The 22,103-nt window shown below is 37.1% G+C and overlaps 1 protein-coding gene and 1 pseudogene across 2 annotated transcripts; both read right to left on the bottom strand.

The window, feature by feature from the left end:
* Positions 1-5,531: 5,531 nt before the first annotated feature.
* Positions 5,532-6,150, bottom strand: LOC306639858 (large ribosomal subunit protein eL18-like; annotated as a pseudogene). The gene has a single exon. The product of its transcript is annotated as a large ribosomal subunit protein eL18-like (transcript).
* Positions 6,151-9,773: 3,623 nt separating this feature from the next.
* On the bottom strand, positions 9,774-10,664 carry LOC306640532 (olfactory receptor 52A1-like; the record flags this gene model as incomplete). The annotated part of the gene is made up of 1 exon (XM_079104829.1): positions 9,774-10,664. The coding sequence occupies one exon, from the start codon at positions 10,662-10,664 to the stop codon at positions 9,774-9,776; it is 891 nt and encodes a 296-aa protein (XP_078960955.1).
* Positions 10,665-22,103: the final 11,439 nt, after the last annotated feature.

Below are 22,103 nucleotides of genomic sequence, written 5' to 3'. Positions count from 1 at the left end.
CAGACCAACACCAAAAGTAGCAGAAGACAGGAAATAGTTAAAATCAGAGCCCAAATCAATGAAATTGAAACAAAAGAAACAATCGGAAAAATTAACAAAATTAATAGTTGGTTCTTTGAAAAAATAAACAAAATTGATAAACCCTTAGCCACACTAACAAAGAGAAAGAGGGAGAAAACTCAAATTACTAAAATTCAGAATGAACAAGGAAATATCACAACAGACACAAGTGAAATAAAAAACATAATTAGAAGCTGTTTTGAAAATCTATACTCCAACAAAACAGAAAACCTCGAAGACATCAACAAGTTTCTAGAGACATATGAATTACCTAAACTGAATGAGGAGGACATACACACTTAAATAAATCAATTTCAAACAATGAAATAGAAGAGGTCATCAAAAGCCTACCAACAAAGAAAAGTCCGGGACCAGATGGATTCTCAGCTGAGTTCTACAAAACCTTTAAAGAAGAGCTCATTCCAATACTCCTCAAAGTATTCCATAAAATAGAAGAGGAGGGAACCCTCCCAAACTCATTCTATGAAGCCAATCTCACCCTGATACCTAAACCAGACAGAGACACATCGAGGAAAGAAAATTTCGGACCAATATCCTTAATGAACGTTGATGCAAAAATTCTCAACAAAATTTTAGCAAATCGCATACAAAAATATATTAAAAAGATAGTGCACCATGATCAAGTGGGTTTTATCCCAGGGATGCAAGGTTGGTTCAACATGCGGAAATCAATAAATGTCATTCACCATATCAACAGACTTAAAGTTAAGAATCACATGATTATTTCAATAGATGCAGAAAAAGCATTCAATAAAATACAGCACCCCTTCATGCTCAAAACACTAGAGAAAATTGGGGTAGTGGGAACATTCCTCAACATTGTAAAGGCCATCTACGCTAAGCCCACGGACAATATCATTCTAAATGGTGAAAAACTGAAAGCATTCCCCCTAAAAACTGGAACAAGGCAGGGATACCCTCTTTCACCACTTCTATTCAATATCGTTCTTGAGACTCTAGCCAGAGCAATTAGACAAACCAAAGAAATTAAAAGGATACGAATTGGAAAAGAGGAACTCAAACTATCCCTGTTTGCTGAAGACATGATTATATATTTAGAGGAACCTGGAAATTCCACCAGAAAACTCTTAGAACTCATAAGTGAATTCAGTAAAGTAGCAGTTTACAAGATCAATGCTCATAAATCCAATGCATTTTTATGGTTTTTTTTTTTTTGTTTTTTTTTTTTCTTGTGGTACTGGGGATCGAACCCAGGGCCTGGTGCTTGCAAGGCCTACCAACTGAGCTATCTCCCCAGCACTTCCAATGCATTTTTATACATAAGTGATGAATCTTCTGAAAGAGAAATTAGGACAACTACCCCATTCACAATAGCATCTAAAAAAATAAAATACTTGGGAATCAATCTCACAAAAGAGGAGAAAGACCTCTACAATGAGAACTACGGAACACTAAAGAAAGAAATTAAAGAAAACCTTAGAAGATGGAAAAATCTCCCATGTTCTTGGATAGGCAGAATTAATATTGTCAAAATGGCCATACTACCAAAAGTGCTATACAGATTCCAATTAAAATTTGAATGACATATCTCACAGAAATAGAGCAAGCAATCACATAATTCATTTGTAAGAATAAGAAACCTAGAATAGCTAAAGTAATCCTTAGCAGGAAGAGTGAATCAGTGGGTATTGCAATACCAGATCTTCAACTATACTACAAAGCAATAGAAACAAAAACGACATGGTATTGGTACCAAAATAGACAGATAGATCAATGGTACAGAATAGAGGACACGGACACAAACCCAAATAAATACAATATTCTCATACTAGACAAAGGGGCCAAAAATATGCAATGAACAAAAGATAGCCTCTTCAACAAATGGTGCTGGGAAAACTGGAAATCCATATGCAACAGAATGAAACTAAATCCCTATCTCTCACCCTGCACAAAACTCAACTCAAAATGGTTCAAGGACCTCAGAATCAGACCAGAGACCCTGCATCTTATTGAAGAAAAAGTTCAACTTGTTGGCTTAGGATCAGACATCCTTAACAGGACTCCCATAGCACAAGAAATAAAAGCTAGAATCAGTAACTGGGATAGATTCAAACTAAAAAGCTTTCTCTCAGTAAAGGAAACTATCAGTAATGTGAAGACAGAGCCTACAGAGTGGGAGAATATCTTTCCACTCATACTTCAGATAGAGCACTAATTTCCAAGAATCAAGAACTCAAATAACTCTACACCAAGAATACAAATAATCCAATCAACAAATGGGCTAAGGAAATGAACAGACACTTCACAGAAGATGTACAAGCAATCAACAGATATATGAAAAAATGTTCAACATCTCTAGTAATAAGAGAAATGCAAATCAAAAGTACCCGCAGATTTCTTCTCACCCCAATTAGAATGGCGATTATCAAGAACACAAGCAACAATAGGTGTTGGCGAGGATGTGGGGAAAAAGGTACACTCATATATTGCTGGTGGGGTTGCAAATTAGTGCAGCCACTCTGGGAAGCAGTATGGAGATTCCTCAGAAAGCTTGGAATGGAACCACCATTTGACCCAGCTATCCCACTCCTTTTCCTATACCCAAAGGACTTAAAATCAGCATACTACAGAGATACAGCCACATCAATGTTCATAGCTGCTCAATTCACTATAGCCAGATTGTGGAACCAACCTAGATGCCCTTCAGTTGATGAATGGATAAAGAAACTGTGGCATATATATACAATGGAATATTACTTCGCCATGAAGAATGATAATAGTATGGCATTTGCAGGCAAATGGATGAAATTGGAGGATATCATGCTAAGTGAGATAAGCCAATCTCAAAAAACTATAGGACGAATGATCTCACTGATAAGCGGATGAGGCCATATAAGGGGGAGTAGGAGGGGTTAGCGTTAGGGTTGGGGGTAGGTTTAGGATTAGGGATAAGGAGGGTGGTAAGAATAGAGGAAGGAAGGACTGTATAGAGGGAAAAGAGGGGTGGGAGGGATGGGGGGAAGGGAAAAAAATAACAGAGTAAATCAAACAATATTGCCCTATGTAAATTTATGATTTTTAATTAAAATAAATAAATAATTTACAAAAAGGGTTGAACTCAGAGAATCAAAGAGGTAAATGATGGTTACCAGAGGCTGGGTAGGTAGGGGCATTGAGATGTAGATCCAAAGAAAATTTCAGTTAGGCATAATAATAGAGGTCTACAGTATATCATGGTGAGTCCAGCTAATAACAATATATTGTACACTTTAAAAATGCTAAGATTACATTTTAAGTCACATTACCAATTAACAAGTGAGGCAATACACAGGCTAAATATCTCAATGTAGCCATTACACGCTGTATACGTTGATTAAAATATCACAGTCTACACCATAAATTTATGCAGTGTATATGTGTCAATTAGGAAAAACTTAAAGGAATTTAAACCTTTAGCTTGAGGAAAAGGAGACAGAAGATTCCAATTCCCTGGGTAGCACAGGAAATGGGCTACCAAGACTGGATTTCATGCACATGTTTGAGAGACACCATGGTGACATAGAACAGACACAGCTTTTGTCTTTGTCATTGCAAATGCCTGATTTAATAGACTTTCTCTTTTGCATTTAAAGCCATTTAGACTAGACCTTCTGATTATTCATCTGTTTTCATTTATTTATTTATTTCGGTCCTGGAGATTGAAACTAGGAGGGCTTTACCACTGAGCCACATGCCCAGTCCTTTTTATTTTGAGACACGATCTCACTAAGTTGCCCAGGCCGGTCTCAAACTTAAAATCCTCCTGTCTTAGACTCATGAGTCTGGATTTACAGATGAGTTCCAAAATGCTTAACTATTTTTCTTTATTGGTGGTGAAATATTTTAATAACATATCATTTATTATACAAAATGTCCATCATTTGAATTTCCCTTCTGTTTCTTCAAGATTATGACAGAGGTTATATGAGGGATTTCTTAATTGGATACCAGAGAATAATATATCATTTCTTTGTTCACTATATCATTAATCATGTGATGTTTACACGTTGTAAAATTAATGATGTTGGCTTCAATCACTAGGTTAATGGATGTCATCTCTGTACTTTGTTGCTATGTCACTGTTTTTCTTGTTGTAATTCATAGAAATCTGTGGATAGATACTTTGAAACTATTTAAATAGCTGCTCCTCCTAAAACTTTTTTTTTCTGCTGATGAATTTCTGAATTCATCATACTTTATATTAGTTTTCATTGTATAATAAAAAAGAACTTGCTCTTCAGCCATTTAATTATTATGTATTACTTTACTCATCTCAGTGGCCTTACAAAATCTGACATTATATGATGGACTAAAATCAATTACCATTATTATTCATTTTGGAGCTGCAAATTTCCTAAATTTAATTTAGAGGAACCATCTCACAGAAGATAATGGATCCTTTCGTTACAGAGCTGAGGCTTTCTGGGAAACTGAAGATGCATGGACATCCACTCTTCAAACCTTGTTTCTTACAAGTCTGGAATTCCAAATGGGAAGGTCATGGTGCTTCTCTACAGCCTGAACAAAACCGGGGATGGGGCCCCTGGGAGCGGCCAAAGTATTTATAGTATAATCATTGGAAAGGAAAGACTAATATATAAATGCATTCTAGTGTCATGTACAATTAATTAGAACCAAAAAAATAAAAATTAAAAGAAGACTAATATGTAACTAGAAAGGATAGACTGGTGATGGGTCTGAGATAAGAGGAAGGTGCTTCTGAGCTTTTGTCCCAAGCCCTCCTGGGAACAATGAACTCAAATTTGGAGAGTCCCTGGGAACCACAGAGATGAGTTGAGGTTCCTGCTCAGTATTTGACAGTTGCACATATAAAAGCACCCAATGTGTGGATTTACTGTCCACGAAGTGGCTAAAGGTTGGTGACCAGCTGGTTTGGGGGATTTGGGCCACTGATATGTTCTCCTAAGAGAAAAGGCCTTTTGCCTCTGAAGTTGAATCTAGTGACAAGTGAGAGCAGTGGGAAGTGACATTTGGTGTCTGTTTACCATGGCCACATTGTGACCTCCCGTCAGACTATGGCATAATTGTTTTTAAAGTCAGAGACTCCCGGGCCTGGGTGAGGTGGTGGAGTGGGGTCAACTATGCAGCTGATTCATATTTGTATTTCATTTGGGATGAAAAAGCCTGACTTTCATTTTATTTTTTTAAATGCTTGTTGAGCTAAACAAAGTCTGGGTGACTAATGTTGATTTGCCTCAAAAATCCAAGTTTCTGACTTTTCCGACTACTGTGTAGCAGTTGTGTGTTTAACATGCTGTAGCTTTTTCTCCCTTGGGGGCATATATGAATAGGACATGTGGATGTGGACTCTAAACCGTGATTTTCTTGTAACTATTTTGAAATGGTACATTTTTCTAAAGTTCGTTTTACTTGTACAGAGCATTACTTTTTTATTTTTTCAGAATCCAAAATCTCTTTATTAACAGTAAGATCCAGTAAGATCTGGGGTTAGTTTTTCTAGACATGGCTGGCCTTCAGGCCTCTGGCAAGCTCGAATTTCCAGCCCTTGGATTGGACATAGGATTTGGTGTGGCTGTGTGGGGTCCCGGGATCCTTGCCCAAGTGCGGGTACACCTCTCGGTCCTTGCGAGAACCAGAGAGCAGGACTGTGCCACAGACCTTGGAGGAGTCCAGGGCCAGCTGGTAAAAGGTGAGGATCTTGCCCCCAGCCTTGAGGATGCAGCTGCAAGCTTGGCTGCTCACGGGCAGTGCACAGACCGTCAGTTTGGGCAGCTCCTGAACACGCACATCATCGGTTACGGTCCCCACGACCACAGTTGTTTTATTTTCTCGGTCAGGAAGCTTCATCTTCCAGATCATCCGGGAGAGGGAGAGAGGTGGCCTATTGGTGTGACTCATGAACAACGTCTTCAGTGCAACTCATTTGAAGGTGGAATTGGTCCATCTAGACAGAAACCTGTACAACTTGACCAACAGCCTTAGGTAAATGTCCTGGCTCTTGGGCTCCTTTCCTCGAACCTTTCGGTCCTTGTTGTGGCAGATGTCGACTCCTCCGTGCAACACCCCGTGATGTGCACCACCTCTGAATTACTTCTTCCCAACTTGCTAACCTTCCAGATAACAGCATGTTCCCAAAGAAAAAATGAGAGGACACTGGAGCACAGGCCGGAAAGTACCAGAGCAAGGTGGGTAGGGGGCTGAGACTCAAATCGAGGCCCGGATGGACCACAAATCCAGGCATCTGATTCTCAACTGCTCCAGAACAAAACTGACAGGTTCAGGAAAGGGCAGCAAAGGCAAATGGCTAAACGTGGGTACAGCACAGCTCCTAAGCCTGATTCCTGGTGCCACCATTCCCTGGCTTGGGGGGGCGGGGGGCTATCCATCGCTCTGCACCTCAATTTGATCATCGCTGCAATGGTGGCAGTAAAACAGAACTGTGGGACTCTGACCCACCCCTGGTCTCCGGGACCCTGGAATAGCCTTCCTGCCTCAAAAGTCGCCTCCTTTGGAGACCCCACGGCACCCCTGTGTCCCTCCCACAAGCAGCCACCCCAAGACCGCCAAGGATGGCGGCGGATAGGCAGGCCTTGGATGTCACAAGGCTCACTCACCATGACCTTTTTTTTTTTTTAAAGGAAAAAAACCTGAAAAATATTTTTTAAAGACTTACAAGAAACAAATATACAAAATGTAAACATGGAAAAAAATGGATTCTTGTGATGAAATCTGTCACCTAACATTTTCACCACATCCCAATGATACTTTGAGTGCCTCCTTTCTGGCAAAGCATTTGATTTCCAAATTACTTTGTATTTTTTTAGCCCAAACCACAGAAGCAGTTCTTTTTCCAGTGGCTCTATCTCTTTTAGCAAAGAAACACTGCTAATTCAAGAATCTGAAAGGAATGTTGCTCATCACCATGCTTGGTCAGTACCTGTTGTTTATGTCAGTGGACAGAGGTAGGAAACACACTCAGAAAAACGTACACATACATGCAACTATAGAACTAGATTTATGTTTGCACATCTATTAAAAATAATGAATCCATACAGCTCCAATGACAAATCCGAATCCATAAAGTTCATTTTAGTTCCAAACATTTTTATAAAAGCAATTCTCCAATAGTATGGAAATTATTTTTAATTATCCTCAACATGTCTCATTTCTCCAAGAGCATGATAACCATCAAGTAATTTGCATATTTCTAGTCAATATCAATGTGAAAAGCAAACATAACAAATGCTTAGTATTTGTTTACTTAGAATTATATATTTTTATGTTTCATTAGTTCTTTTTATTTATACTCTTTTGTAACTGTGTAATGTCAGCAAAATGTGTGGATCTTACACTTATATTGTGACATATTCACTATTCCTTCTTGATAGAGAGCTTTTCCTTAAACAGAATTATCTTCCTGATGTCCCTTTCCTCCTCTGCAGAAGAAAGCACAAGTTTTAAAAATTTCTACTTTAGATACATTTTGTATATTTTAGAACATTATCTAAAATTAAAGAGTGGTGGAGATGCACTAAAATTTCAAAGTAACCTTTCAAAACTAAACAGTTTAGATGAATGAGAGCAGAAACATCAAAAGGGTCAATGCATAATGACTCCCTCACATGAAAACCAACAATAAAATATGTCAGTATATTGACATAATATTCTTGAATTTGACTCTATGCCTACAAACCTAAGTTACTTTTAACTTGACCTTTTATTTATAATTTTTCTGAATCCTGATGACAACTTTAATCCTAATGCTGTAGTAGTTCTATTTTTAAGGACATTTGGATATCTAAAAAAAAAAACTGCCCCTTTAAAAAAATTCAATCCAAAGAGCTCTAATAAACTTTGATATTTAGTCTCAAAGATTCTCCAAAGATAGCTCCCACAGTTTGCAATATAATCTTTAGCAGTCATACATATCTGATAAAATAGTCAGGTGCATAAGATCACCCAGGTTACCTACCAATTCTGTGACATTCAGGCCTGTATTTCTTACATATGCAGTGATTTTAATCTGGTTAATCAATTTATGGATGTTGGCACACATGTGAGTATTTTACATGATCTTTTCAAAAACAATCCTTGACTTAGGTTTGTAGAAATAATCAACTAGTTCTAAGTTTTCAGACCATTAGTTTAGAAAAAACTCCCCATCTGTTCATTAATTAAATACCCCTGATTAATTTAAAAGCATACTATTTTACATCTGCTGAGCGAGTATGCTGTCACATTCCCAGTAGACACATACATTAATGAGTGTTGTAAAGATAAGCCCTCTGCTGACATATTCTATCTGATAAAGGACCAACAACTTCATACAACATTATTGGCCATTTTTTTGGTATTCATTTTTTCCAGTCTCCCCACATTATGTCCTGCAATCTAAATATCTACAAAATATGTGTAGTTAACTACAGTCTCTATTTGAAATCTCTATTATCTATCTGATTTGTTATGCCTTTCTTTTCTTGGCCATTCATTCATCATTGATTAAAAAAAATCACACTACTAACTAAAAACCACAACTCTCTCTTCTCTCCTTATCTTTCCCTCCTTTGATCCCTTTCTATCTTCTTTTCCTTCATTTTCCCAAAAGTTGTCATTTATAAACCCAGGAAACTTTAGCCATATGTCAAATTTACTACTGTATAACTAGTCTCTTGTGCATTATTTATAATATTGCTTTTATAATAATTGAGAGTGTAATTAATAAGTAAATATTAGAAGGAGTTGAAAAATATTGATGTGTATCCAGGTGAAGTGGCAAATGCCTGAAATCTCAGGGACTCATGAGTCTGAGGTCAGAGAACCACAAGTTTGAGGCTGGCTTCAGGGACTTAGTGAGGCCCTAAGCAAATTAGGAAGACCTTGTCACAAAATTAAAATAAAAAAGAGTTGGGGATGTAGCTTTATGGTAGAGTTCCCTCAGTTCAATCCCCAGTATGCCCCAAATATATATATATATATATATATATATATATATATATATATATATATATGCATATGTATATGTGTGTTTATGTATATGTGTGTGTGTGTGTGTGTGTGTGTGTGTGTGTGTATACATATACATATATCTAGAGAGAGAGAAATGGGGGTGGGTGATGGAACACAAGGTACTCATTGACTTTGTACCTACAATGTCCCAATGACCCTGGGAAAATATTTAAATTTTATACTTTATCTCATGAGATCTATGAAGTTTATTTTTTGAAAAAGGCAACAGTCAAAATATACTTCCTTTATTTTAAGAAATTATTTGTACATTAAATAAAAAAAAGAGTAAATAACTTGTTTTTAATGAGTGCCTGCATACTCCAAAACAGTGAGCCTTGGGTGCATTTAAATTTTATGATAGATACATAATTCATAAATCATTACAGAGAGAAATTCAAAGAAACAGAACACAAGCATTGACTAAAACTTTTTGAAAAATATTTTAAATGGGATATCTTTCTTATTTTGTTCTTTTAACATGTCTCAATCTAATTCCTTCAATAGGATCTACAAACCTCATTGACTGCAATCTGTTTATAAACCAATTAACTGGGAGACTCAGGTATCTCAAATAACATGGTATTTTTGTTGTTTGTTTTGAGAGACGATTACTATTAAACAGAAAGTAAAGAAGGCAGGTATTAATCAATCGGGATTTGATGAACAGCACAGTTTTACCACATTCGTACGGATCTGCTTGGTCTTTAACCATAGACCAGTGGGTTTAGAAATGGAGGGACCAGCAGGTACATGCTAGAAAAGAGAATATGGATATATGTGGGGATGTGAGAACCAAACCTATGTGTGAAGAAGGAAAAGAAGGCCAGGAGGTAAAACTGGAGAAAGACAAAGATGTGAGCTATGCAGGTATTGAAGGCCTTAAGTCTAGCCTCCTTCTGGGGCAACTGAAAAACTGTGACAAATATCTGGCTGTAGGAAAAAGTGATGAATGTGAGGTCAAACCCTATAACAGTGAAGGCCACAAACAAACCATAGATTTTGTTGACCTTAATATTTTCTGCAGCTAGTTTCACAACGGCCATATGTTCACAGTAGGTGTGGGAGATGATTGTGGTGTGATAAAATTGAAGCCGATACTTTATCAGAACAATGCATGGGACTGAAAGAATGGCGGCCCTGAGTATTACAATAGTTCCTAGTTGAACAACCAGTTTGAGGGTAAAGATGGTGGCATGCCTTAGTGGATAACAGATGGCCACATACCGGTCCAGAGCCATGGCTAGCAGGATGCCTGACTCTATACACTGGAAAGTATGGATGAGCCACATTTGCAACAAGCAAGAGTCAAAATAAGTATCTGGTGCATGAAACCAGAAGATTCCAAGCATCTTGGGCACAATGCTACTAGCCAGGACAGTATCTGTGACTCCTAGCATGCCTATTAAAATATACATGGGCTCATGGAGGCTGGGCTCTGATTTGATAATAAACAGAAGCAAAGAATTTCCAATCACGGCCATGATATACATGGCACAGAATGGGATTCCAATCCAGCACTGCACAGACTCTAGGCCTGGGATCCCAATTAATGTCAAGAGAGGAGGCATGAAGACTGTTACATTGGAAAGGAACATTGTGTTCTTGAACCTCGTGATGTGAACAAAAGAATTTTCTCAGTGGTATTGCACTTTACTTTCTGTTTTCATCCAAAGTCATTATATAGAGTTTCTCTGATTTTGATAGAACTCTAAGATCACATCATCCACCTCATTCCTATCATTGAAGAGAAAAGAAAGCTCCATAAAAACATACCAGTGTTTTTAGAAAGGGTATCCACATGTACCGTGCCTGAATAAGGTGGTACATGCATGGCAGGTCCTTTGCATTAGAACCAGCAAAATCACCTGGGTACAGGATTAAACTACTGACCAGTCTGATATTTCCTTGCCATTCCTGAGGACACACACAGAAAATATTTTCATTGGAAATTTGCATTTAATCAGAGTTTGGGGAGTCTCTACATATCCCACATTTCAGCTACTTGCCTACTACTGTATTTCCAATTGACTTTAAGTGAGGAATAGTCTTTTTGGTCTAGCAAATGCTTAGATTATTACCAGAACATTAATATAAAAATATTCTGTGGAACAGGCTAGACATAGAAATAGTTAAAATTCAAAAGCATAATATATTTATATCTATATGTGTTTACATCATCTGGAGGGTGTATATCATTTCACAATCTCAGGTATAAACAAAGTAATAGAAAATAAAGGATTAAAATTAGATTTCATAAAAGGAATCAATAATGTACTAGACAAGGAAAGAACACAAAGGACTTTGTGATAACAAATGTTTCGGAAGGGGACTATAGAATAACTGAAGAAAATTTAAGGACTTATCTTCTCTGAAGACTGAATTTTCTCAAAACTTGTTCTGTGACATCTTATATGTAAGTTCTCATTGCGACATGGTGGCACATGCCTGTAATCTCAGCAAGTTTGGAAGCTGAGACAGGAGGATTGCATATAGAAAGCCAGTCTTGGAAACTGAACAAGACCCTGTCTGGAGAAAAAAAAAAAAATCTTGAAAATAGCACATTAAAAGTTACGTATTTTGAATGAAGAAATTCTTAAATTTATATTGAATAAATATGATTTTATGAAAAATAGAACTAGGTTCTTTCTTCTTTTTCCCCAAGACTTTCCAAAACATTGCATTATGCCAGCAGACTCATGAATCACTTATTCTTATATTCAATATGAATAATATGACAGATATTCAAAAAGCAGATGTGGTTAATGCTGCTGAACCTCTGGTGAAAGAATGAATTCATCAGGGGACATGCATTTCAGAGACATTAGTCAGTTAACTCAATATTGTGATTTCCACAGGTTTGCAAATCTCAAATCTATGACATCTATAAGTTGCTTTTTCTAATAGGAACAACTTTTTTCTTTTCCAAAGATAATCAGTTGGAAAAGCAATCCTCCTGGAGTAAGCACAGTGTCTGACTTATTGAAAAATAAAGAGAAAATGTGTAAGCATTACCTGACAGGTACAGATAGTTGGGTGGTGAGCAGGGGAGCATATAAGTATCTAGTGAGTTAAATGGAGCTATTGTAATGGGAAACACTGGTAAAAAATAATTGTGGGGTTATCTTATGGATAGAAAGTTTTACTCCCTACTTGTTGTGAGATGGCTGAACTCTTACCAGGTACCTGCAGAGAATTGTCAGCTCTTCATATCACTGTCAGTCCTCACTCATTAGTTTTTCTCCTCCGTGAATTCCAGTCGCATTCCCTTGAGTTTTGTGCTGTGTGCTCTGTGTAACAGAACACAGTTAATCTTATGAACTCTAATCCATTCGATACCAGGGTTATCTACCAGTATGAACCTGTGGACATCCCTGGGATGGTTTCTCGCACTTTTCTTTTGTCTCTGCAAATGGACACATTTCCTTCTCTCTACATCTGTCTGAGACAATGTCTGTGTGTCCATCCTCCAACGAAACTCATAGCAAGTTCTGTAACCTTCTGAGACACAGTATAAATTTCTTGAGGCCGAATTGTAGAAGAAAGCTCTTGGTCGCTGATTCTAATGTTCTCTATAAAGTGTGTGGAGAAGATGGCAGGGTTATAAACATGGCATGAGGGATTTCCTCATCCCTAGTTGAAGCCTTGAGGGAGCTAGTAAATTTTAAATTAGTCCTTTAGGGTTCATGCACAGGTAATATACCTGAAGTTATTCTACATTTGTAGAAAGTTCCTCACTTTCTCCTCTTTTATTCCATTCCTGATAGGATAAATGCAAAGAAATTGATATGCAAAAGATTTATTCCTTTAAATTGAGTTCTTTTTCTGCTGTCCTTACTTAACAACAAATAAAAAATATAAAGTCCTCTTAAATGCTGACATGTTCCTTTGCCAGTTCCACTCTATCTTTATAAATTTTGTGATACTTTCTTCATTAAAGCAAAGTTCTTCTCTTTCTTTCTAAAAGAAAAGTGTGCTCAAATTGATTTACCTCTTCATCATGTATTTACCTGTTGTTCTAGTCTCATTCTTTCAGGTTTTATTTTATTAAGACCCCTTTTTTAATAAATTAAATGCAATACCAAAATGTTTAACTATAGCAGACATATCTACATCCTACCATATATAAGTCTAAGCATGTCATTGCACTTGTCACTAATATTTTATTCATCCCTCCTTATCACCCTTTATGTTTGCTGCTTTTCTCCCTTCTATTCTGTCAAAAATCAGTTGTGATAGGCTCCTGTATGTGAGGGAATCATGCGTTGTGCTCTGGATGCAAACACACAAATGCCACAGACTTCAGTTATGAGTCCTATTAGTTAATATGCCATTCATTGTGAAAGCCACTGAGAAATTTAAGAGTTTGATGCACTTGGTATCTCTCTTTCTCACTGAAGATTTTTCACTAAGTTTCTACACTTTGCTGTATGTAGCTAACTAAGAGGTACTTGATGTAATGTGGGGACACTTGCAAATTTAGTAAGAAAGGACAATATTCACAATGGATTTCCGGGATCCAAAGAGTGGAGGATGAGGACATAAGGCATCTAATGTCCTCTTCTATGAAGAAAAGGAAAAGAATGGTATTGTTTTAGGTTGACTGGAATTGATCTAAGAAGTCAAGACATCTGTACTAATCCTCAGCTTCATAAATCATCCACAAATAATTTCCACTGCTTTGACTCCTTCCTTTTCTTCTGTTCTTCTGTTCTACTAATTTTATTTAAATTTTGGAATGCCTCAAAGTTCTATCCCGAGTCCTATCACTTTAAACTTCATAAATTTGTTATTGATTCTCTCTGCTCAAAATAATTTAGTTATTACTTTCATTATCCTAACTCCTATAATATTATTTCCATCTCACATTTTTCCTTCTTTTGTGTATGTCAGTAGGTCCCATCCAAATTTCAGTTAATAAGTACATTCTTTGAAAAACTGTCACTCATCACTTCATTTAGCTTCAGAATAGACACAAATTATCTATTAATTTCAGTTTACATATAAAGTTTGTAAACACCTTCACACATGGATCAGAGTCTGTTTTAATAATTTTTCATTAATCTACTACTCATTTATTAAAGGAGCATTAATCTTAATCTGTTTCCCTGGAATACATGGGTATGTATTGATTCTGAAAACAGCCCATCTGATTTCCTAAATCTTTAGCAGAGTAAAACCTGTTAAACCTATTTCTCTCCTTTTTTAAAGGAGAAAATTTCATTTTAAAATATTGTAAAAATGATTAATAAATTGAATGACTATTATTAATCTCTTAAGTAGAACATCCAAAACATATCCATTTATTCCACAGTGTTTTATTACATAGAAGAGCATGACTCAACATCAGGACCGTATGTCCCTGACAGGATTACAATGACATCATGAATGCTTCTTCAATGATTCATTTTGCTAAGAGATAAAACATGTTAATGAAATACTATCTTATACCTACTATTTAGATCTAAATACCAAGAAATGTGTCTCCTTTATCTCTTTGATCTGCAATTTATCCAAAGACTGATTTGAGCTGAACTTGCTCTCCTTATTCTTTCCTTTTCCCTAATTGTCCCCCACCTCATGTTTCTACTCATCTCTAAATGTATATGTTTGTTTTACTAATTTGCACTTTACAATTTCACATTTTGTTGTGATATTTCTATTTTGTGTTTAATTGTGCTCCTTATAGATTTGGATGCCTGGGAAGCAAACTTTGATGGGAGATTTGTGGAGAAGATTAATTAAAAATCAAGGCTCAAATCAATGTCAGTGATAAAAAATGGTAAAAAAGCTTACAAGAGGAGTTGTTTTGCAGTCTTGTTCTTAACTATTTTTACAGTGTTCTGTAGCTTGGATGCAATTTAGAGTTGTCCAATTTGGGATAAGGGTGCTAAGTCTTATGACCTCACGTCAGTCATTGAATGCATCATTGTAGCAGAAAAGGCAAACATCCCAAATTTCTATCTATAACTGTCAGAATGAATCAATGACCCATTCAGCTGGAGGCAGCCCAGTATAATCCAGTTATTACCATTAAGTGGCCTGTTTGTCTCACTGTGAAATTATACCAGGTCAGGGTCAACCTGACATTCATTCACAGATGTAGCTGGGCCATCAGTCAAAGTAGAACTGCAAGGACCATTCATGGTCTCCTTCTTTGCCATCATGGCTATACCATTTATAGGTGTATTAAACAAACACCAGTGTGTTTAATAACAGTATCTGGAGGATATCAAATTTTCATTCTGTTTTTCTATAGTGGTTTATCTCTTCTTCCATATTGTCTTCTCTTTCAGAGAATGCCCTCTGGCTGGCAATAATATGCAATAAGAAAGTTTTTACACTTTGCTCTTACTCCCATAAAACTTTCATACCCATTTAATCAAATGACTTCTGAATTTTCCAATTTTTCTCCTCCCAAGTCTGTGACTAGCTGGCCTAATATTTGCCACTTCCCATAAGCTACTACATACTCCAACCAGTGATTCTTTAATTTCACACTAAATTGATGACCAGACGCAATGCTAAAAATTCTGCCATTGATCATATTTCAATATCCAAGATCATTCCAAATAAAAAGCAAGCATGCATTTTTAAGTTTCTATGCACAACTCAAGCTAACTACTCCATGAACCAATATTAAGAATTTTCTCTTTCTGTCACCTACTCATAACAGATTCTGTATATGACCATAAATGTGAGTTAATGGAAAGGTGTTGTTATAATATTTGAAGGATGACATAGGAATCAGGGCTACTGTTTGTACAGTTTGACTATACCTACCAGGCATGTTTAGAGGTCTATTTTTAATATGCTGCTTTCATTGTGTGCTGGAGTTTATAGCTTATGGTTTATGACTCACATCAAAAAGTGATGGGTAATTCTTCCTATATTATTCATTTTTGTTCCATGTTGAGAATCTATTTTAGTACTCCAAAAAAGTAACATAATAACAGCTCTTCTTAAGAATATGTGTAAGTTCCATTGTAAATATATGTCCATGCCCCAGAAATCTTGATTTCTGAGTTATGATTCACAACTGGGGCATGCCATTTCTGTCACATGACACTTTTACAAATCACTAATATGTAGTATATCATATTATTTGACAAAGATGATGCTTTTAGTTTTTCCACGGGACGATCCAAGATGGCGGACTAGAGGGTGACTGCCTCTCCAGTTGCTCCAGAACCCAGGATTCAAGAAGGGAAGGCATTGAGAGACTCGGACTAAAATAGATCCACGGGGTGAGTCTCCCCCACCGAGTGAAGCTCAGCTGGGCGGCAGGCCCAGATTCGGGCGGCTTATTAGAGTAGGACAGGGCAGATAGAGTCTCCCCCAGGCAGCCCTGAGCACTCTGGCAGTGGGATCCTCCCACAGGGCCAGATTCTCCAGCGTCATGCAGAGGAGGCTCCCCAGTGAGAGACTTTCTGCACAGAACCAGCACGGCCAGCTCCGTCCCGCCCCGTAGCCAGCTCTGGCCCATCTGCAGGTTGCTTCAGAGACCAGCACAGGGCAGCCAGGGACTACCCCAAGCAGCCCGGCCCGCTCCGGCAGGAAGCACCTTTCTAGGCTAGCTTCTCGCAGCAGACCGCCCAGTGAGAGCCTTTCTACACAGAGCCAGCCACAAGTCCCCAAGCCAGCGGAGACCTCCAACCCACAAGCAGCTTCTGGGACCAGGGAAGGGCAACCAGAGAATTCTCCAGGTTTCTCTCCCTGGAACCAGTAGCGGGCAAGGGGCAGCGTTCTTCAGAAGCACTGCATTATCAAGTTACTCCAAGACTTCAGGCTACTGAAGGCTGGTAGGTGATACAATGGAAATCTACAGGGACACTATAAGCCAATAGAGGAAATCTGCAATATCACAGAGTCCCACTGACATCTGACCAATATGAGAAAACAAGGGAAGAAAATGTCCCAAACAAACCTAGATACTATATCAATAAAACCCAATGACAGCATAGCAGAAGAAATGTCAGAAAGGGAGTTCAGAATGTACATAATTAAAACAATCAGGGAAGCAAACGAGGAGATGAAAGTGCAATGCAGGCATTAAATGATCGCACCAATGAACAGTTAAAAGAGCAAATACGGGAAGCAAGAGATCATTTCAATAAAGAGATAGATATACTGAAAAAAAAAAAAAACAGAAATCCTTCAAATGAAGGAAACAATAAACCAAGTTAAAAACTCCATAGAAAGCATAAACAATAGGATAGAACACGTGGAAGACAGAACCTCAGATATTGAAGACAAAATATTTAATCTTGAAAACAAGGTTGACCAAACGGAAAAGATGGTAAGATCATGAACAGAATCTACAAGAATTATGGGATATCATGAAGAGGCCAAATTTAAGAATTATCAGGATTGAGGAAGGCTTAGAGAAACAAACCAAAGGAATGAACAATCTATTCAATGAAATAATATCAGAAAATTTCCCAAATCTGAAGAATGAAATGGAAAACCAAGTACAAGAGGCTTATAGGACTCCAAATATACAAAATTACAATAGACCCACACCAAGACACATTATTATGAAAATACCTAACATACAAAATAAAGACAGAATTTTAAAGGCCATGAGAAAAAAGAATCAAATTACATTCAGGGGGAAACCAATAAGAATATCAGCAGATTTTTCAAACCAGACCCGAAGAGCTAGAAGGGCCTGGAACAACATTTATCAAGACCTGAAAGAAAATGGATGCCAATGAAGAAACTTATACCCAGCAAAACTTACTTTGAGATTTGACGATGAAATAAGATCCTTCCATGATAAACAAAAGCTAAAGGAATTTACAAAAAGAAAGCCAGCATTACAGAACATTCTCAGCAAAATATTCCATGAGGAAGAGATGAAAAACAATGATGGAAATCAGCAACGGGAGAAACTAGCCTAAAGGAATAGCAAAAGAAAGGAAAAGCCAAATCATGTCAAAAAACAAAAATGAGTCAAATGACTGGCAATACAAATCATATCACAATAATAACCCTGAATGTTAATGGCCTGAACTCATCAATCAAAAGGCATACACAGGCAGATTGGATTAAAAAGAAAAATCCAACAATATGCTGCCTGAAAGAGATTCATCTCACAGGAAGAGATACCCATAGACTAAAGGTGAAAGGATGGGAAAAAACATACCATGCACACGGACACAGCAAAAGAGATGGAGTATCCATCCTCATTTCAGATAATGTGGACTTCAAGCCAAAACTAGTCAGAAGGGATAAAGAAGGACATTACATACTGCTTAAGGGAAGCATAAATCAGCAAGACATAACAATCATAAATATCTATGCCCCGAACATTGGCTCATATATGTACGTCAGACAAATCCTTCTCAACTCCAGAAATCAAATGGACCACAACACAATAATACTAGGTGATTTTAACACACCTCTCTCACTGCTGGATAGATCGTCCAAACAAAAATTGAATAAAGAAACCATAGATCTCAATAACACAATCAATAATTTATAGACTTAACCGACATATATAGAATATACCATCCAACAAAGAACGAATACACTTTCTTCTCAGCAGCACATGGATCCTTCTCTAAAATAGACCATGTCTTATGCCACAAAGCTACTGTTAGAAAATACAAGAAGATAGAGATACTACCTTGTACTCCATCAGATCATAATGGACGGAAATTAGAATTAAATGACAGAATAAAAAACAGAAACTTCTCCAATACTTGGAGATTAAATAATACACTATTATACGATTAATGGATAACAGAAGACATCAGGAGGGAAATAAAAAAATTCTTAGAAGTAAACGAGAACAAAGACACATCATATCAAAATCTCTGGGACACTATGAAAGCAGTACTTAGAGGAAGATTTATTTCATGGGGCGCATTCAACAAAAGAAGTAGAAATGAACAAATAAACGACTTAACACTACAGCTCAAAGCCCTAGAAAAAGAAGAGCAGACCAACACCAAAAGTAGTAGAAGACAGGAAATAGTTAAAATCAGATCGAAATCAACGAAATTGAAACAAAAGGAACAATCGGAAAAATTAACAAAATAAATAGTTGGTTCTTTGAAAAAATAAACAAAATTGATAAACCCTTAGCCACGGTAACAAAGAGAAAGAGGGAGAAAACTCAAATTACTAAAATTCGGAATGAACAAGGAAATATCACAACAGACACGAGTGAAATACAAAACATAATAAGAAGCTATTTTGAAAATCTATACTCCAACAAAACAGAAAATCTCGAAGACATCAACAAGTTTCTAGAGACATATGAATTACCTAAACTGAACGAGGAGGACATACACACTAAAATAAATCAATTTCAAGCAATGAAATAGAAGAGGTCATCAAAAGCCTACCAACAAAGAAAAGTCCAGGACCAGATGGGTTCTCAGCCGAGTTCTACAAAACATTTAAAGAAGAGCTCATTCCAATACTTCTCAAAGTATTCCATAAAATAGAAGAGGAGGGAACCCTCCCAAACTCATTCTATGAAGCCAATATCACCCTGATACCTAAACCAGACAGAGACACTTCGAGGAAAGAAAATTTCGGACCAATATCCTTAATGAACATTGACGCAAAAATTCTCAACAAAATTTTAGCAAATCGCATACAAAAATATATTAAAAAGATGGTGCACCACGATCAAGTGGGTTTTATCCCAGGGATGCAAGGTTGGTTCAACATGCGGAAATCAATAAATGTCATTCACCATATCAACAGACTTAAAGTTAAGAATCACATGATTATTTCAATAGATGCAGAAAAAGCATTCAATAAAATACAGCACCCCTTCATGCTCAAAACACTAGAGAAAATTGGGGTAGTTGGAACATTCCTCAAATTGTAAAGGCCATCTACACTAAGCCCATGGCCAATATCATTCTAAATGGTGAAAAACTGAAAGCATTCCCCCTAAAAACTGGAACAAGGCAGGGATGCCCTCTTTCACCACTTCTATTCAACATCATTCTTGAGACTCTAGCCAGAGGAATTAGACAAACCAAAGAAAGTAAGGAATACGAATTGGAAAAGAGGAACTCAAACTATCCCTGTTCGCTGATGACATGATTATATATTTAGAGGAACCAGGAAATTCCACCAGAAAACTCTTAGAACTCATACTTGAATTCAGTAAAGTAACAGGTTACAAGATCAATGCTCATAAATCCAATGCATTTTTATACATAAGTGATGAATCTTCAGAAAGAGAAATTAGGACAACTACCCCATTCACAATAACATCTAAAAAAATAAAATACTTGGGAATCAATCTCACAAAAGAGGTGAAAGACCTCTACAATGAGAACTACAGAACACTAAAGAAAATAATTAAAGAAAACCTTAGAAGATGGAAAGATCTCCCATGTTCATGGATAGGAAGAATTAATATTGTCAAAATGGCCATACTACCAAAAGTGCTATACAGATTCAATGCAATTCCAATTAAAATCCCAATGATGTACCTTACAGAAATAGAGCAAGCAATTATGAAATTCATCTGGAAGAATAAGAAACCCAGAATAGCTAAAGCAATCCTCAGTAGAAAGAGTGAAGCAGGGGGTATCACAATACCATATCTTCAACTCTATTACAAAGCAATAGTAATAAATACAGCATGGTATTGGTACCAAAATAGACAGATAGATCTGTGGTACAGAATAGAGGACACGGACACAAACCCAAATAAATACAATTTTCTCATACTAGACAAAGGGGCCAAAAATATGCAATGGAGAAAAGATAGCCTCTTCAACAAATGATGCTGGGAAAACTGGAAAACCATATGCAACAGAATGAAATTAAACCCCTATCTCTCTCCCTGCACAAAACTCAACTCAAAATGGATCAAGGACCTCGAAATCATACTAGAGATCCTGCATCTTATAGAAGAAAATGTAGGTCCAAACCTTCAACTTGTTGGCTTAGGATCAGACTTCCTTAACAGGACTCCCATAGCACAAGAAATAAAACAAAAATCAACAACTGCGATAGATTCAAACTAAAAAGCTTTCTTTCTGCAAAGGAAACTATCAGTATGTGAAGAGAGAGTCTACAGAGTGGGAGAATATCTTTGCCACTCATACTTCAGATAGAGTGCTAATTTCCAGAATCTATGAAGAACTCAAGAAACTCTACACCATGAATACAAATAATCCAATCAACAAATGGGCTAAGGAAATGAATAGACACTTCACAGAGGAAGATGTACAAGCAATCAACAGATATGTGAAAAAATGTTCAACATCTCTAGTAATAAGAGTAATGCAAATCAAAACTACCCGAAGATTTCATCTCACCCCATTTAGAATGGCAATTATCAAGAACACAAGCAACAATAGGTGTTGGCGAGGATGTGGGGAAAAAGGAACACTCATACATTGCTGGTGGGGTTGCAAATTAGTGCAGCCACTCTGGGAAGCAGTATGGAGATTCCTCAGAAAGCTTGGAATGGAACCACCATTTGACCCAGCTATCCTACTCCTTGGCCTATACCCAAAGGATTTAAAATCAGCATACTACAGAGATACAGCCACATCAATGTTCATAGCTGCTCAATTCACCATAGCCAGATTGTGGAACCAACCTAGATGCCCTTCAGTTGATGAATGGATAAAGAAACTGTGGCATATATATACAATGGAATATTACTTCACCATGAAGAATGATAAAAGTATGGCATTTGCAGGCAAATGGATGAAATTGGAGGATATCATGCTAAGTGAGAAAAGCCAATCTCAAAAAACTATAGGACGAATGATCTCGCTGATAAGCGGATGAGGACATGTAATGGGGGATAGGAGGGGTTAGCGTTAGGGTTAGTGTTAGGTTTAGGGTTAGGGATAATGAGGGTGGTAAGAATGGAGGAAGGAAGGACTGTATAGAGGGAAAAGAGGGGTGGGAGGGGTGAGGAAGGGAAAAAAATAACAGAATGAATCAAACAACATTGCCCTATGTAAATTTATGATTTTTAATAAAAAAAAATAGATGATGCTTTTACCACACTCTGAACCTGCATGAACAACCTTGCTATCTGG

Source organism: Sciurus vulgaris (genome assembly GCF_902686455.1).
Source record: "Sciurus vulgaris genome assembly, chromosome: 11".
Taxonomy (NCBI): Eukaryota; Metazoa; Chordata; class Mammalia; order Rodentia; family Sciuridae; genus Sciurus; species Sciurus vulgaris.
This window is presented reverse-complemented; position numbering and strand designations above follow the sequence as displayed.